Source organism: Berghia stephanieae, chromosome 9, assembly GCF_034508935.2.
Source record: "Berghia stephanieae isolate SIO BIC M18660-M18661 chromosome 9, UCSD_Bste_1.3, whole genome shotgun sequence".
NCBI lineage: Eukaryota > Metazoa > Mollusca > Gastropoda > Nudibranchia > Aeolidiidae > Berghia > Berghia stephanieae.
The window spans coordinates 13,989,891-14,008,749 of NC_088368.1; the positions used below are offsets into that span (position 1 = coordinate 13,989,891).

The 18,859-nt window shown below is 36.7% G+C and overlaps 1 protein-coding gene across 1 annotated transcript; it reads left to right on the forward strand.

The window, feature by feature from the left end:
* The first annotated feature begins 5,265 nt into the window (after positions 1-5,265).
* Positions 5,266-18,105, forward strand: LOC144979139 (uncharacterized). Its single transcript, XM_078925741.1, has 2 exons — positions 5,266-5,695; positions 17,755-18,105. The coding sequence occupies exons 1-2, from the start codon at positions 5,690-5,692 to the stop codon at positions 18,103-18,105; spliced, it is 357 nt and encodes a 118-aa protein (XP_078781867.1). The 5' UTR covers positions 5,266-5,689.
* The last annotated feature ends 754 nt before the right edge of the window (positions 18,106-18,859 follow it).

Sequence of the window (18,859 nt, forward strand, 5' to 3'; positions counted from 1 at the left end):
TTGCCGTTTCATATTTTTGTTGTTGTTAGGGCCTTTGGATACAGTTCATTTTTCTTTGAAACCAGTCTCTTGGTTTGCGTGTTAATCAATGGTTGGTGTGTTTTTGATTATCTATTCTAATTTATTCTATTCACTTCTAAAAGGAATAGAACGTAACATCAAGTTTCAGATCAAGTTTGTGTCTATAATAAATTCAATGTCTAAATAACCCCTGGTTCATCCTGCCGTGATACCGTCTAGACATGGTGGATCACATTTTAATCAATTTGACAGTTTTTCAATTACCCATTGCTTTATAGTTTACAAATCAGGAAACATTCGGTTGGCAACACCCCCCACCCCCTCTCAATCTATCAATAATGCTAACGAACAACCACCCCCCCCCCCCCCCCACCAAAAAAAAAAAAAACAAAACAAAAAAATACAACAAAAAAAAAATAAACAAACAAACAACAAAACAACAAAACAAAACCCAACACACACACACACACACACACACACACACACACACACAAAACAAATAACAAAACCAAAAACAACTGCTACCCAATCTAACACTAAAAAGTTGGGTGATCTTATTTAATTCTACCAATAATTTATTTGTTTCCATGGCTATCCTTTGACGTAATCTTAGACTATATTTCCTAATCGTGTTGTTTCTCGTCCTTTGGGAGTCCTGCTCTTCAAGAAGGAGAGCCGAAGAACAAGACACGTTAAAAAATTATTATATTTCACCTGCCGATTAAAAAAGATTAGTTTGGAAAAGACGCATAGATTTTGTTTTAAAAATCTCGTTGAGCCCTTAAACACGAAAATAAACGTGATATATCTAAACACAATTTCAAATCATTAAGATATAGATAGAATGAAGTTGACGTCATTCGGGTCTTTGTTATTGTTTTTTTTTTTGCCATCCACGTTTATGAGTAATTCTCACTGAGCTGTATTATCTAGACTATAAACGAATTTCGTGTGTTGGTCTGTTATACTTCCGGGTGGCAATGTTGTGAGCTTCTTAGCCAAGCCCATGCTATCTATACGAGTAAAATAGAGCCGGCTTGATGCTAGGTCGTGCCTTTATGAAAGTAATTGCGCATTGGGGGCTGCAGTCTTTGTTTCGTACCCTAAAGGGACCGAGTTCGAATATCTGTTGCGCTGTGTGGCATTGAACAAGTCAAATCACCCTAGCTAAGTTTGCGCTGTACTACGACTGACGCATGAGTTATTCCAGTCTTCCCTTGGAATAAACCCAAAAGAGAAATTTCCCCCATGGGATGAATAAAGGGAATTTCATTTATTAGCGACTTTCGTAAAACACCATGTTCGTGTATTTTTCGGGTTTTCGATGCATGCATAATACGTCATAAAGGATATAATAGACAAAAATAGAGGTGAAATGGTACAAATTATTTGCATTTTTTTGATGCACATGTGAATAGATACCAACCTAGGTGCACCTATTTGCAGGTCTGATAACCGGACACAAGTATGGGCTTGATTTAACATTGTTGTAATGGACAATATTTTGCGTTGGGTTGAGAGTATGTATTTCCATTACAACAACGAGCCCATGACAATTTGGGTTATCAGACCTGCAAATGAGGACACGTTAGTGTCAACAATTAATTGGGATTTTTTTAAACGGCTGCGAGTCTGGGACAGAATACGCAGCGAAGTGAAAAAAACCAAAAAAAAGCAGGAAAAAGAAAATCAAGACAAAACAAGAGAGAGAGAGAGAGAGAGAGAGAGAGAGGGGGGGGGGGAGAGGGAGAGAGAGTGTGTGTGTGTGTGTGTGAGAGAGAGAGAGAGGGGGGGGAGAGATATAGAGGGAGAAGAGAAGAAAGTAGAGAGAGTGAGACACACACACACAGAGAGAGAGAGAGAGAGAGAGAGAGAGATAGAAGAGAAGAGAAGAGAGAGAAGGAGAGAGAGAAGAGAGAGAGAGACAGAGAGAGAGGGAGAGAAGAGAGAGAAGAGAAAAGAAGAGAAGAGAGAGAGAGAGAGGGGGAGAGAGAGAGAGAGGGGGAGAGGGAGAGAGAGAGAGTGTGTGTGTGTGAGAGAGAGAGAGAGGAGAGAGAGATAGAGGGAGAAGAGAAGAGAGAAGAGAGAGAGTGAGACACAGAGAGAGAGACACAGAGAGAGAGAGAGAGATAGAAGAGAAGAGAAGAGAGAGAAGAGAGAGTGAGGCAGAGAGAGAGAGAGGGAGAGGGAGAGGAGAGAAGAGAGAGAGAGAGAGAGAGAGAAGGAGAGGAGAGAGAGAGAGAGGGGAAGAGAGAGAGAGAGAGAGAAAAGGAGGAGAGAGGAGGAAGAGAGAGAGAAGGAGAGAGGGAAGAGGGAAAGAGAAGAGAGAGGAGAGGAGAGAAGAGAGAGAAGAGAGAGAGAAGAGAGTGAGACAGAGAGTGAGACAGAGAGAGAGATATATATAGAAGAGAAGAGAAGAGAGAGAGGGAGAGAGGAGAGGATGAGGAGAGAGAGAGATGAGAGAGAGATAGAGTAAGATAGATAGATAGATAGAGAGAGAGAGGGAGAGAGAGAGAGAGAGAGAGAGAGAGAGAGAGAGAGAGAGAGAGAGAGAGAGAGTAAAAAACAAACAAGTCCAGACAACAGATTAAAGCTATTCTCTGTGCCAAACCGATCACAGATGTAATAATACAGAGATGTACAGGTAAAATACTAAAAGAAACGCGCCCTTTCGTACCAAAGCGGTAATATGTCAGGATGTACCGGTCATGAAAATTGAATTTAAAATCTAAATTACAAATTATGACCCACCTTCTCAAAGCGGTCTTATGCCAGGATGTACCGGCCATGAAAATTGAATTTAAAATCTAAATTACAAAATATGACCCACCTTCTCAAATCGGTCTTATGTCAGGATGTGCCGGTCATGAGAATTGAATTTAAAATATAAATTACAAAATATGACCCACCTTCTCAAAGCGGTCTTATGTCAGGATGTACCGGCCATGAAAATTGAATTTAAAATATAAATTACAAAATATGACCCACCTTCTCAAAGCGGTCTTATATCAGGATGTACCGGCCATGAAAATTGAATTTAAAATCAAATTACAAAATATGACCCACCTTCTCTAAGCGGTCTTATATCAGAATCTAAGGCCATGAATATTGAATTTAAAATCTAAATTACAAAATATGGCCCATTGCCTCTAAGCGGTATTATTGTGTCAGGGTGATGTAGAGAGAATGAAGTTGACGTCACTCAGTTCTTTATTATTGATTTTATATAGCCTGAGAACTGATTAGTTCTCACTTAAATTCTATCAGTCAGACAAAAACGTTAAAGATAACCTGTTTGTGTGTTGGTAGGTTTAGAGTGACTGGCGGATGTTGTAAGTATTTTACCGGAACGCATAGCATCGATTGTTGTTAGATATTGAATTTACAAATAATATGAAACTTGGGATTAATTTCTATTCGTAATGGTGGAGAATAAATACAATTTCTTATATTGCAAAAAACCCCTAAAAAATTCGGACTTTTCATCATTTTAATTCTTGTTAAAATACACACAACATCCGCCAGCCGGATATAACATCACGACACAGAATTATGTGTAACCATAACCGTTTATAGAAGACACGAAATGAACGTCATTCAACTCTTGTTTTTGTATTAAGATATCCATTTTGGTAATTACTTTTCACTTCATTATATCAATTAGACAATAAACATTTAAGTTTACACATAGCTTTGTGTGTTCGTACTTCACATTGATGCATTGTGTTTAGCCAGAAAAATCATAACATCCGCCAGCGGGTTATAACACACAAAAAGGTATCCTCGAACGTTTACAGATAGTATGCGCTTGGCTAAGAAGCCCACAACATTGCCATCCGGAAGTATAGATAGTATGCAGATGACGTCACTCAGGCCTTTGTTATTGTTTTTGCCATCCGCGTTTGTGAGTTGTTCTCACTAAACTGTATTAACCAGACTATAAAAGTTCATGGTTATACAGAGTTGTGTGTTGGTCCGTTATACTTCCGGATGGCAATGTTGTGAACTCCTTGGCCAAGCGCATTCTATCTATAACGGACCAACACACAAAACTGTGTGAAACCTTGAACCTTTCTCGTATGGTTAATACAGTTTAGTGAGAATTACTCATAAATGTGGCTGGCAAAAAGCAATAACAAAGACCTGAGTGACGTCAACTTTATTCTATCTACAGATAGTTCGAAGATGACGTCACTCAGGCCTTTGTTATTGTTTTTGCCATCCGCGTTTGTGAGTTGTTCTCACTAAACTGTATTAACCCGACTATAAAAGTTCATGGTTACACAGAGTTTGTGTGTTGGTCCGTTATACTTCCGGATGGCAATGTTGTGAACTCCTTGGGTTCAAAGATGTCATCAGTCAGGTCTTTGTTATTGTTTTTTTTGCCATCCGCGTTTGTGAGTAATGCTCACTGAACTGTATTAACCTGACTATAAACGTTCATGGATACACACAGTTTTGTGTGTTGGTCCGTTATACTTCCGGATGGATGTTATGAGCTTCTTAGCCATGCGCATACTATCTATACCCGGCTGGTGGATCGTTGTGAGTACAATTTCTAAACGCACAGCATCAATTTAAAAAACGAAACTGACGTCAATCAGCGCTTTGCTATTATTTTAAGACAGCCAATTTGATGATTAGTTCTCACTAAATTACATTATCAACAGACTATAGATAGTATGCAGATGACGTCACTCAGGCCTTTGTTATTGTTTTTGCCATCCGCGTTTGTGAGTTGTTCTCACTAAACTGTATTAACCAGACTATAAAGGTTCATGGTTACACAGAGTTTGTGTGTTGGTCCATTATACTTCCGGATGGCAATGTTGTGAACTCCTTGGCCAAGAGCATTCTATTCTATCTATAGATAGTATGCAGATGACGTCACTCAGGCCTTTGTTATTGTTTTTGCGATCCGCGTTTGTGAGTTGTTCTCACTAAACTGTATTAACCAGACTATATAAGTTCATGGTTACACAGAGTTTGTGTGTTGGTCCGTTACACTTCCGGATGGCAATGTTGTGAACTCCTTGGCCAAGCGCATTCTATCTATAAACGTTCAAGGCGACACATGGTTTTAGTGTGTTGGTTACGATTGCTTTGCTGGACATGGCTGGTTATCGTTTGTTTTCTTTTTTGTTTTTTTAAATGTTTCTAATAAACCACACACCATCATCAATCCCACACAAAAGTGTGTGTGTGTGTGTGTGTGTGTGTGTGCGTGACAATAAACTTGTTTATTCCAACGAGAACATCTATCTGGCCTATCTGGCGGTTTAAAAACAATAACAAAATGGATAGAATGAAGATGACGTCACTCGGGTCTTTGTTATTGTTTTTTGCCATCCACGTTTATGAGTAATTCTCACTAAACTGTATTAGCCAGACTATAAAAGTTCATGGTTGCACATAGTTTTGTGTGTTGGCCCGTTATTCTTCCGGATGGCAATGTTGTGAGCTTCATAGCAAAGCGCATACTATCTATAGCCGAGTGACATTTATTGACTTCAAATTACGTGGGACGCATGGAAGGCATAGAGTGTATACGACTCACATGTTCGTGAAATGTTAGCCTTGAAATCGCGAGATTTTGATGTGCTGATAATCTGAGAAGAGGCAGGACATTTCGTATTCTTAAAGGACTTGTTTTTGTAAACTTTTAATAATGAAGGTAAATGAAATTGATAATTAATGATAAAATAATAATATTGAGATATCGTGTAGTTTGTAAGAGGTTTCAAATTGTTAATGCCGACGTAAACATATTTTCAGGTCTGATAACCGGACGTAATCATGGGCTTGCTTTAACTCACTCAGTCCTAGAGAATTTTGCTACTTTTCAAAATTAGAAAAAAATGTATTAAAAATGAGCACGTACATAGATAGTTTTATTCAACTACCATTCATTAACATGCAAAAATGAAAAAAAAACAAACCATTAGCTTTGATACTAGATACGCCTATAATTTGTCTCAGAAAAATGTAATAAATAGGCAAGGGGTAAAAGTAACCCAAGTCAACAAGGGATATAGTCGGTGTTAGGGTTGAATGAGTTAACATTGTGGTACTGGAATGTACTTTGTGTCGGTTTGTAAGAATTTTCATCACAACATTGAGACCTTTACAATTTGGGTGATCAGACTTGCAAGTAAGAATTTAAAAAAAAAAAAGGGGGGGGGGATTCGGGGAGATCTTCCCTTATAAAAAATATCTTAAAAAAAAAACAAGAGAAAGAGAGAGAGAGAGAGAGAGAGAGAGAGAGAGAGAGAGAGAGAGAGAGAGAGAGAGAGAGAGAGAGAGAAAAGACTTCATCTCCTTGTCGCTCTCTTTCTTCATTTCTCTCTTCCCCCCCCCCCCCCCCCCTCTCTCTCTCTCTCCCTCTCTCTCTCCCAGTCCCTCTCTTTCCGCCCCCCCCCCTTTCTCCCTCTCCTTCTCTTGCTATTCCTCACACACACACACACACTAACACACACTCACGCACTCTCTCTCTCTCTCACACACACACACACACACTCACACATATTTACCTATAATGTTTTAACGATAATGCAAATGTAATATATTATTTGCTTTTCTTGTTTACCTGAAGAAGGCTAAAGGCCGAAACTTTGTTTAGTGTTTTATCTTTTTATACGAGTCATTTTTAACTCCTTTATTTTTACTATACACGAAAGTATAAAATCTGGTACCTTACAATCACAAAATAACCGTTTTAGCCAAAGTCTTTACCACGCCAGCTCTAGGCTAAAAAGCCTACCTAGTCAGAGATTCGAAAACGTTTACAAAAGAACCGATTTTTTAAAAGTCACTTTCTTCGCTCAGGATTGAGACTTGAAAATGTTTTTGACTAGACTAGTAAAGGATAGATCTAGTCACCCTACATGACTGGGTGAGGCTCCTGGCCTCCCATAGTGGGCAGTGTGGCACTTACTGTGTCTTCTATCCTCATATATCTGTTTTCCAATTTGCTTTCTGTCTTTGTCTTGGAATGAGATTATACTAAGTTTTGCCTTGGCCCTGGCTATGGTGCTTGGCTGGGAGGGAAACAGTCAAATGCATAGTTATTTTGGGAGATGATATTTTTTTCCTAGTAATTCATCTGTTATGTATTGTTATATTTGTTATTTTGAATGTATATTGTAAGCATTTGAGTGTATTCCTCTTAGTGGGGTCTTGTGCTGGTGTCTGGATAAGACTTTTAGGTGATCTCAAACTAAATACATTGATGTTGTGCTCTTGGAATCTACATTTGTTCCCTATTTGAACCAATTAATCTTTGTCTTACTTTTTCCTCCTCCTCATCATCATCATTGCCTTTTTCACCCTGGGTCAGGGTATAGGCCACAGACAAACAGTTTCCATCCTTCTCAAGTCCTTTTAATTGTAATTCTAAAATCTTTTTACTCTCCAATTTTCTTCCTTTTTACTGGCGCTGATTTGACCTAAATGTGTTGCAAGCGCCGTAAAACCCTGAAAAACAAAACAAAACAACCCTACATGCAAATAATCGACCTGGTTTTGGACTCCGTTGTTTCTCTAGCCCAGAATTTGGGCCTAGTTGGGGTGCAGCCTGCATCGGTTATTTTGTGCTGGTAAAGGATGTCTTCATTACTTTCCCAACCCAAAAGATTAAATTAGTGCCACATGCGGTTTAGAATTTGATTACTTTCGTTTCTACAATTTGAACTTTTACCTTCCTTAACAATTTGCCATAGTCACATGATGAATGTACTCGCGTAATCAGCACATTTGCTTCCGTTTGATTTGTCAACACACTCGTACAATTTCAACAAAAAAAAAAAAAAAAAAAACAAAAAAACAAAAAAAAAACAAAAACAAAACAAAAACAAAAATATATAGAAACACCAAAAAAATAAAAAATAAAAAAGCAAAACACAACAAAGTGCGTTTCAGATGAACTACACAGTTTTCACATTATTTCAATCATCAATCAGTCACAATACCAGCAGAAGAACTCGTTTCCATGATACTTATGTTTTGTTGAACCAGCTCCGAGTCTCGTCTCGGGGAAAACAATTCTCACAACTCCCGATCGAAATCTTAGGCCTAAGGGAACGCGATTTCAGTCTGTGACTCACTCAGTACAAGCTGACATAAGAAGCGATTTTCTTTTATTTTCTTTCTAGTCCGTTACTAAAGCCACTTAGTGCTAGTCTACAACATAAGAACGGGCCTTGTAATTATATCGAGGTGAGACAAGTGTCCAAAAATAAATGTGATATTAATTTTAAAGAAAACAACAAAATTCCAATCTTCTGTAAATCATGAAACAAGCTATAGATAGAATGAAGATGTCACTCAGGTATTTGATATTGCTTTTTTGCCATCCGCGTTTTAGTAATTCTCACTAAACTGTATTAACCAGACAATAAACGTTCAAGGTTACACATAGTTTTATGTTGGTCCGTTATACTTCCGGATGGCAAAGTCGTGAGCTTCTTAGCCAAGCGCATACTATCTATCCTTTTTCTTCCTCGAATCACCAAAATATTAAATAAATTGACATATTTTATGGCAATATATTCAAAAGTTAGCGTGCAGTATAATCCCAACAGTATATTATACCGTTTTGAGATGACTTGTGTGTCTGTTTCCTAAGATATAAAAATGACAAAGAACTGAATGTGTATAAAAGGTGCCAAGCAGATAACCGATCCTTAATTTCTTAAATATATTTATTTTTTTATTAAAGGCCCGTGCATGAGGCCTCCATATTGTTTAATTACCATCAGCTATATTTTTTTTAAATACCCTTGAATTGGCTATTATTGTCTCCAATAATTTCACCGTCTCTCCTACGAAGAGGGTTTTAGTACAAGTTTAATTATTATAACCCTTTGGTTTAGGTTTAAAAAACCTGATTTTACTAAAGCTTAAAATCGAAAATATTACGAGGCGTTCCTTTTTTTTTTTTTTGGTTTGTTTTTAGTTCTAGAAAAAAGTTTCCTCCTATATGCGTCCCGTTACTAAAAATAGATTTTGACGCATGGTGATATTTTGCCCACAATGACCATTCTTAATGTCGAATCGTGAATTTGAGAACCAATCTTTGTAAAAAACAAAAACGTTAAAAATTCCAACGCTACAAAATGTCGGACAGATTAAATCTGAGACCCTGGTTTTGAGTCTTTTTGACAATTTACTTTATAGCGTCACTTTAATTGATATTCGATGCTAAACATTCCTGGGCAAATGAAAACAAATTGTTTAGTGAAAAAAATATGATATTCTGTTGTCGGGTTAAAATTCACCAGTTAATGGGAGGGATCTATATTCATGTTTTCGTCCAAGTCATCAATCGCATGATTTGTTGCTGTCCAACGATTGGATATTTCTTCACAAATGTCAACACGCTGCTTTGTTTACAAATGTTATCAACATACCAATGCGTCAAGCTGAATCAAATTACCAATCGTGATGTTAGATATTTAAAAAGCTGTGAGCACTTTTCACTAAGTGGGTCATTTTGAGCACAATTTGCAATGTGACCAATGACCTCGAGCACATGAAAAGTTAATATTTATAGATCATGCCCATTTAACTAGGGATACATTTTGGTATGAAATGACATAGATAAGGTCATTGGAGGGTATGATACTTTGATTGTAGGACTACTGCATTTGGAATTTCAAACTCATTCTCCAGTAGGGAAGAAAAGTAGTGCCATCAAACCCTTTACTCTTTTGGTTTCATAGGAATACATCTTAAGGTGAAATAATATACGATTCTTTCATCTCTTTGTATTTAAATTATTAAACGAGTTATTATCGTGCCCAATAACACAACAAGCTTGCGAGTGTGTGCACGAAAAAAAATATAACGACAAAGGACAAAAGGACAAAATGAAATGAATTTTAATGAAATAGCAAGCAATATTTTGACATCACTGTTCTTCCCTATTTTCGCTCCAAAGGTCGCAGCGGCATTTGGAAACTCGCTCAAAATTTCCAAAGAGCGGTTCAAGAACTTACTGATAAATGATGTCTATTGGTTCATTTCTACGTGCATAAATTTGCATGTCTGATAGGCAGGCTTCTTTTAACATTGTAGTAATGGAGTCGATGTTGCGTTTGTTTCATATTATGTCCATTACAACAACGGGACAGACCATACTGATTTGGGTTGTCAGACTTGTAAAAAAGTGCACGTTGGTTCAAATATTTTATATTGTAATAGGCTGATAAAAGTCATGCATATTAAATAATAATCTATAGGCGTTTGAGATCAAGAAAATCCTAGTAACTTTGCTGCGTTGGAAATGGGATGAAGTCAATACAGGAATACTTGAATAAGTAAATAAATGAATGAATGAATTAATGGATCAATGCTTGAATGAAGGAATGAAGGAAGGAAGGAATGAAGGAATGAATGAATATAGAATATATGAATACAAACAAAAATGAATATAAAATAATGAATTAATAAATATAGATAGTATGCAGTTTTTGCCATCCGCGTTTGTGAGTTGTTCTCACTAAACTGTATTAACCAGACTATAAAAGTTCATGGTTACACAGAGTTTGTGTGTTGGTCCGTTATACTTCCGGATGGCAATGTTGTGAACTCCTTCGCCAAGCGCATTCTATCTATATACACACTTATTCAGAATATTTCCAAAATTTGATCATGCCAATTTATGCGCTTAACAACAATACTTCCATTTCTTGTATTTTAATACTGAGTTAACATTTGACACAATGCAGCCTTCTAGGCGCCACTTAGTTCTGTCGTTAACTTAAAGAATACAATGTGTCCCATTTGGTTAAAATTTCACAGGCGCTCTGCATTTTGAGTTTCTCCCAGGGGGAAACGCTGTACATATTAATATTATAAGGCCTAGGCTATCGTCTCAATATTGTATTATGTCGGGAATGAATTTTGATGCTAAATTGAAATTTTGTAGTAAAAAAAAAAGTAGACGACACTTGGGTGTGTTTGTATATTTTATTGAGATTCACAATGAATCCATGTGACCCACCGCCTCGAAACGGTAAAATTTTAGTGTAAACTAGATGCTGAATATTGAATATAGACGTCTAGTAGCCTATAGTCCTAAATATAAAACTTGGACTAAATAATATGGCGTAACACCCCCCCCCCCACCCTTTTTTTTTTCTCTCTTTTTCTTCTTTGTTCCGATTGAAATACGGGTCAGATAGTGATATATCTGGTTGATTGATGGTGTGGAGGGCACACAAAAATGATTTATGGTGTTATAATATTATATAGATAGTATGCGCTTGGCTTAGAAGCTCACAACATTGCCATCCGGAAGAATAACGGACTTACATTCAAAACTATTTGTAACCATAAACTTTTATAGTCTGGTTAATACAGTTTAGTGAGAATTACTCATAAACGCGGATGGCAAAAACAAAAACAAAGGCTTGAGTTACAACTTCATTCTATATATAGATATTCTATTCAATTTTATCGTTTTGTATTCTTAATTTTAAAAAAAATTAGAATAACGTGTTTTAATACAATTTTGAACCGAAAATCGGTAGCTTATCGATCTTGGTGAAAGACCTTGAAAGGCTCAGTCTGTTGGCTCTCTGGTAGAAATAAATAATTGCCGATCTCGGTCAAAAATCGTATGGTCTAAAACGACGTGTAATGTATTACGTAGGTCTGACATAGGAACGCGATTATGGGCCGAGTTTAACATTGTTGTGATGGACAATATTCTGTTCCCTATTTGTGCAATTCCCCTTTGTCTTACTTTCTTGTGTGCTTCCTAATTGTAATCTAGAATGTTTTTACTATACCATTTTCTTTCTTTTAACTCACTCAACCCTAACACCGACTATATCCGTAGTTTACCCGGGTTACTTTTACCCCATTCCTATTTATTACATTTTTTGAGACAAATTATAGGCCTGGTATCAAAGCTATTGTTTTTAGATTTTACATGTTATTGGAAGTTGAATAAAACTTTCTATGTACATGCTCATTTTAAATACATTATTCCCATTTTGAAAAGTATCAAAAGTCTCTAGGGTTGAGTGAGTTAACTGGCCTGAAATGAACTAAATGTGTCGCAAACGCCGTAAACCCCTTTAAAACAATAAAACAAAAACAGTACTCTAAACAAAACAAAACAAAACAAAAACAACACATCAAAACAATAGCAAAGAAGAGAGTAATATCAACGTCATGTTTTCTATTGTTTGTCAAGATCCGGCTATGTTTGTCCGAGCGGGTTTTAAGGTGTCACAAATCCTGTGTTTTGAATTAGTAAAAAGAACTCTACTGTATAATTCTCTTCGTCTGATTCATTCTGATCGACTTATACATATATGCAGGTGTGACGTCCGAACCCACTTATGGGTCTAATTTAACATTTAGTGTAATGGACAATATGTTGCGTCATTTTTTGATATTTCTATTGCAACAATGAGGCCATAAGGGATTGGGTTATCAGACCTGCAAATAAGTGCACGTCGTTTCCGATATAATTCTGTTTTCATACGATAAGTCACAAATGTAGCAAATAATTATTGATTACGAGATTTTTAAAACATTTAAAGACTGCAGAAACGTGTACGAATGATGTATCGTCAAGAGTCACGAGGTGCATGAAACAGGGACTTATCCCAGTGTCTTTAGCGTTAAATGGACAATAGCAATTGCTTGTAACTCTTTGGATAAGACACTGGTCTGTAGCAGAGTGCTTTCCATCAGATATAACGTATCCCACAATCAAATCACGGATTATGCATGAATAGGGGATAGGGTGGGGGGGGGGGTAGTTGTCAGAAGAAAAAAACAAATTAAAAAAAACAAAAAAAACAAAAAAAAAAAACAAAAAAAAACAAACAGAACAAACAAAACAAGCAAACCTCAACTCCACTCGGGATTGAGTCTTGTCCCTTTGGTTTTAAAGCGAGTGCTCTACCAACTGAGCTATAGGGACCCCTGCCATAAACGATGAGTTTAATATGACATCGGACGATGAGCGTGAGAGCGTGATAAATATTGTTTGTCAGGAAATAAACAAACATTGGAAATAAATATCAACTCATTTGACCCCTTGTCAAAGTGCAGAAAAGGATAATTATAAAATGTCGAGCAGACAAATTAATAATCTCTTGTGTGCTTTTAATATTAATTTCACCCGTTCTAACATTAAAATTCGCCTGTTTTTTTGTTCCGTTATAAATTGTTTCAATTTTTGGAGCCGGTGCAATGAATGCGCACAGTGCAAATTATAATGCGAATCCAACTCTGCTTGCATGCATAGCAATGTTTGGTGTGCAAACATAATAAGGTAACCGCTGTTTTCAAGATTCTGTATTGGTATTTCTGGGACATTTATTAATGTTGTGCGTTTAGTTAAATACTCACCTCACCATCAGCCGGATATAACTTTACCAACGCACAAAACTAATCTTGATTGAGCCGTTTTTATAGTTTGATTAACAATAATTTAGTGAGAACTAATCACCAAAATTGCTGTCTAATAACCATGACAAAGAGCTGGGTGACGTCATTTCGTTAATTCTATATTGAAGTTGGTGTAACTGAATTATCTAGAATTGTAGCGTTACGAACAAGTTTCCAATAGATAGTATGCGCTTGGCTAAGAAGCTCATAACATTGCCATCCGGAAGTATAACGGACGAACACACAAAACTATGTGTAACCATGAACGTTTATAGCCTGGTTAATACAGTTCAGTGAGAATAACTCACAAAAGCGGATGGCAAAATATAACAACAAAAGCTTGAGTGACGTCATCTTCGAACTATCTATACCGCTGCGTGACCTTGGGAGCAGGGTTGCCAGATATTTTATAATTTTAAACAATTACGAAAAAAAAGCCAAATTAAAAAAAAAATAATCCAAATTCCCGGGAAAAAAATGTTCACGCATTTGCAAGTCTGATAACCTAAATTGTTATGGGATCACTGTTGTAATGAAAATACTCCCAACCCGACACGAAATTAATATTGTCTATTGCAACAATGTTAAACCAAGCCCAGAATACGATTCAGTAGTCTGATGTCACGCGCCCGGCAACGGCGGCCATCTTGGTTCTAAACAAAGAAAATCATGCTAGCTAGAACTTTTCGTTCCCTTTTCGTATGCCTTGTATCAGAATGTGTAAAAGTCAAAACATGATCAAATTTATGGGGTTTTTTTTCTTCTGGAAACGCTTTTATGCTCGCCGGAGAAATATTTCATACGGGCGTCCGCCATTGTTCCGATAGTTTAGAGCCAGTGTTACTAAGTTACCATGCGTCATTAGGAAGGAAGTGACGTTACGACTACTGAATCCTATTGCGTCGATTATCAGACCTGTTAATAAGTGCACGTTGACCTCGCCCACAGTATTTCTCATCAGAATGTATCTTTAGTTACACTAACGGGTGGATATCAAATCGACGTCAAAATATCACATTTTTTTCACTATGCACTGACCATACATATATTTTATTTACATTTGGCTAAAATCTTTCACATCTAATTAATGTCAATAATTAAGATAAAACTATGTTTTCCACACACCCCTCCCCCTCCTAAAAAAAAAGAAAACACACAAAAAAAAAACCCCCAAAAAACTAAAAACAAACCAACCAAAAAAAAAAACACATTAAAAAACACACCAAAAAACCCCCAAAAAACAAAACATTTTAAACATTTTGTTAAAAACACACACAATAAAAGACAACAAAACAAAATGAAAAAAACAAAAAACAATACAACCCCCCCCCCCACAAAATAATAAACGAAAACAAAACAAAAAACAAACCCAACTCAAAACCGGAGTCCTTGAAGTCTCGGGTTTAAATCTTTCTGACATTTTATAGGTTATGATCAGTATTTGAAGTAGATGTTTTTGGTTATGTAATTTGTTTTCTTTTTGTTTCCTATAGTACATAACAATGAAACAAACAAACAAACAAATAAACAAAGAAAACACATTATCCCAAAAACAATGTTTAAAAACGAAAAAAAAGTGACAAATATTTTCAAAAAATCAAAATGGAAAAAAAAAAAAACTCACTAAAATTGAAAAAAAAATATGCAAGACGCCAAAGCAAAACGCATCAAAAACAAACAAAAAATAACATAACAAAATAAATAAATAAACAAATAAATAAATAAATAAATAAATAAAAACAAACAAACCGAAAACAGCAACATAAAAAAGCCCAAGGGTGTTAAGATAGTCACATTACACGACAAGGCTACATGGTATGCTGCTGTGACTGGATATTACGTTGGTGTGACTGAGTTGTCTAAAATTGTAACGTACGAACATATTTTCCCAAAACCGCTGGGTGACCTTGGAATGTTTCATTTAAATTTTCCATGCATAAAAATTACAAATGTTTTTAGAACTTATTAGCTCATAATAAATAAATAAATAAATAAATAAATAAATAAATAAATAAATAAATAAATAAATAAATAAATAAATAAAATTCCCTTTATTCATTCAATTGGGGAAATTTGTCTCTAGGGTCTATTCCAAGGGAAGACTGGAATAACCCAGGCGTCAGCCGCAGTGCAGCGCCGCAAATTGAGCCAGGGCGAGGTAACTTGCTCAAGGTCACACAACGCAGCGCGGCGGGCGATCGAACTCGGTACCGTTCGGGTACGTAGCATGCAAAGACCGTACCGCTGAGCCAGACATATTGTCATTAAGTTTTTATTAAGACGCCGAAACCCTTGTCAAAAGATGGTTGAAAGTAAATAATATCGGTTTAAAGTGTAAATTTAAATTACGTGCGTTTGTTTGTATGGGAATATTGTTTTATGAATGCTTGGCGTATTGATCGCAGCTGACAAGAAAGTGATCTAATGTCAATGTTGTATGTCGTCGTCGTCATTATCTTCATCATTATTATTATTATTATTATTATTATTATTATTATTATTATTATTATTATTATTATTATTATTATTATTATTATTATTATTATTATTATTATCATAATCATTGCATCATCCATATCACCACCACCACCACCACCACCACCATCATCATCATCATCATCATCATCAACTGGGTGGAGTTCCTACCTCCCATAGCGGGCAGGGAGGTACTTGCTGTGTCTTTTATCCCCTCTTATCTGTTTTCCAATTGCTTTCTGTCTTATTCTTGGAATGAGATTGTTTGGTTTTGTCCTGACTTGGGTCGGAGTCCTTGGCTGAGAGGGAAACAGTCGAATGTATAGTTATAGTTTTGGAAGATGATATTTTTTAACTTGTAAATCATCTCTCTATTGTTATGCATTGTATAATGTTTAGTTTACACATTATATTATATGATTGGTAAACATTTGAGTGTATTCCTCTTAGTTGGGACATGTGCTTGTGTCTGGATGAGACTTTTAGTGATCTCAAACTAAGTACTTTGATAGAGTGCTTTTGGAAACTACACCTGTTTCTTTTTTGAACCAATTCCCCTTTGTCTTCCCTTTTCTCGGATGCTTTATTGTAATTCTATAACTTTTTACTATCCCATTTTCTTTCTTTTTACTAGCGCTGATATGACCTTAATGGGTTGCAAGCGCCGTAAAACTCTTAAAAAACAAAAATCATCATCATCATCATCACCATCACCATCACCATCATCATCATCATCATCATCACCATCATCATCATCATCATCCATCATCATCATCATCACATCATCATCACATCATCATCATCATCATCATCATCATCACCATCACATCCATCATCATCCATCATCATCCATCATCATCATCATCATCATCATCATCATCACATCATCCATCATCATCATCATCATTCATCATCATCCATCACATCATCATCATCATCACCATCATCACATCATCACCATCAATCCACTCCCATCATCACCATCATCATCATCACCATCATCACCATCATCACCATCATCATCATCATCATCATCATCATCATCATCATCATCACAACATGACTGTGGCAAATTTAATTAAGACTATCTACCTGTCAAAAGATTTCTAAAATCAACACATCAATATTACCGATTCTGTCCTTCGAGGCGTCGAAGTTCCAAGTCGTGTTCTTCTAATAGAAAACGTCTTTGATAAGTAAATAATTAACTCTTTAATTAATGGCAAGATTTGGCTTAACTCGAAGCTGACCCAACAAGAATATCTCTTAATCAATCTGACTATTACCGAAGGCATAATTGTTTCTACCAGTTGAACGTATGAAGTTGACGTCGTTCATCCAATATGTTTTGATTTTAGACCGTCAGTTTGGTGATTAGTTCTCGGTCACTCAGCGATACGGTGTTTCGTCTGGTCAGAGGAATTAAGAGTTATAGTATCGTGAAAGTTTCCCGGAACGTAGGATTTGTCCCTGGGTAAGGTACTTTTACACATTACCCGACTCGACTTAAATGGGAATGGATACTTTGTTCTAGGCAGTAATTGAGATTAAAAAAGTGTTAGCATATAAAATGACGATTAACAGGCGCCTGCGCTGTATGAAATAGAAATATATTTACATAGGGCTTGTGAAGTGCATTGAGCATTAGTTAATCCATGGAAACGCGCTAAATATTTATTTTGTTTATATATCTTTTAACAAGAGATTCACTTTTTAGTATCCAGCTTAGCCCGATGTGATACCGTTTGAGTCGAGTATTCACATTTCAATGTTCCGCGTTTTTCAGGTAGACAAGCATTTACTTCAAACAAAACTTATCCCAAATTCTTGGATTTATTCTTTTAACAGTGGCACACCATGAAACGATCACCGCCTTACTCTCCACAACGATTATCATCCTCCTCTTCGTCTGAGAGTCTGGATAATTCGAGCTTCACCACCACCGACTCTTCGCCTATTTCCGGCAATTCTTCGCTATCGCCAAGGAGTTTAGGAGGACTAAGTAGTAGTGGAGGAAGTGTTGGCAGTGGTGGCGGAGGAGGTGGTGGAAGTGGCGGTGTGCATTCCCATGGAGTAGCAGTTCCCCCCGGATTACCAACCCCGTGTCGCGATAGTGGAGCAATGGCGTCCAATTTTCATCCGAGACAAACAGAGAGTACTTTGAATGGATTGTATATACCTAGCATTACTGGTGAGTAAAGACAACTCGTTTTCCGACCCCCCCCCCATCTCTCTCTCTCTCTCTCTCTCTCTCTCTCTCTCTCTCTCTCTCTCTCTCTCTTTCTTTCTTTCTTTCTCTTTCTTTCTTTGTAGGCATCTTTCCCTCTTCTTTTTTCTTTCTCTTTATCTCTCATTCTCTCGCTTTTTAGTTCTTTCTCTATCTCCCTATCTATATCTTTCCTCTCTTTCTCTCTTTCTCTATCTCTTTCTCTCTCTCTCTCTCTCTCTCTCTCTCTCTCTCTCTCTCTCTCTCTCTCTCAGGGTGGGGTTCCTGACCCCCATAGTGGGCAGGGAGGTACATACCGTGTCTTCTATCCCCTTATGTCTATTTTCCAAAATGCTTTCTGTCTTTGTCTTGAAATGAGATTACTTGGTTCTTTCCTGGCCCTGACGGAATCCTGGCTGGGAAGGAAACAGTCAAATGCATAGTTATTGTTTTGGAGATATTTTTTTCCTTGTAAATCATCTCTTCGTTATGTATTATTATATTTGTTATTTTTGTATTATGTATAATGTAAGCATTTGAGTGTATTCCTCTTTGTTGGATTTTGTGCTTGTGTCCGGATGAGACTTATAGGTGATCTCAGAATAAGTGGTATGCTCTGGGAATCTACATCTGATCACTATTTGTTCCCAGTTCCCCTTTGTCTTACTTTCTCTTGGGTGTTTTAATTGTAATTCTATAACTTTTTTGCTATCCCATTTTCTTCCTTTTTACTGGCGCTGATATGAC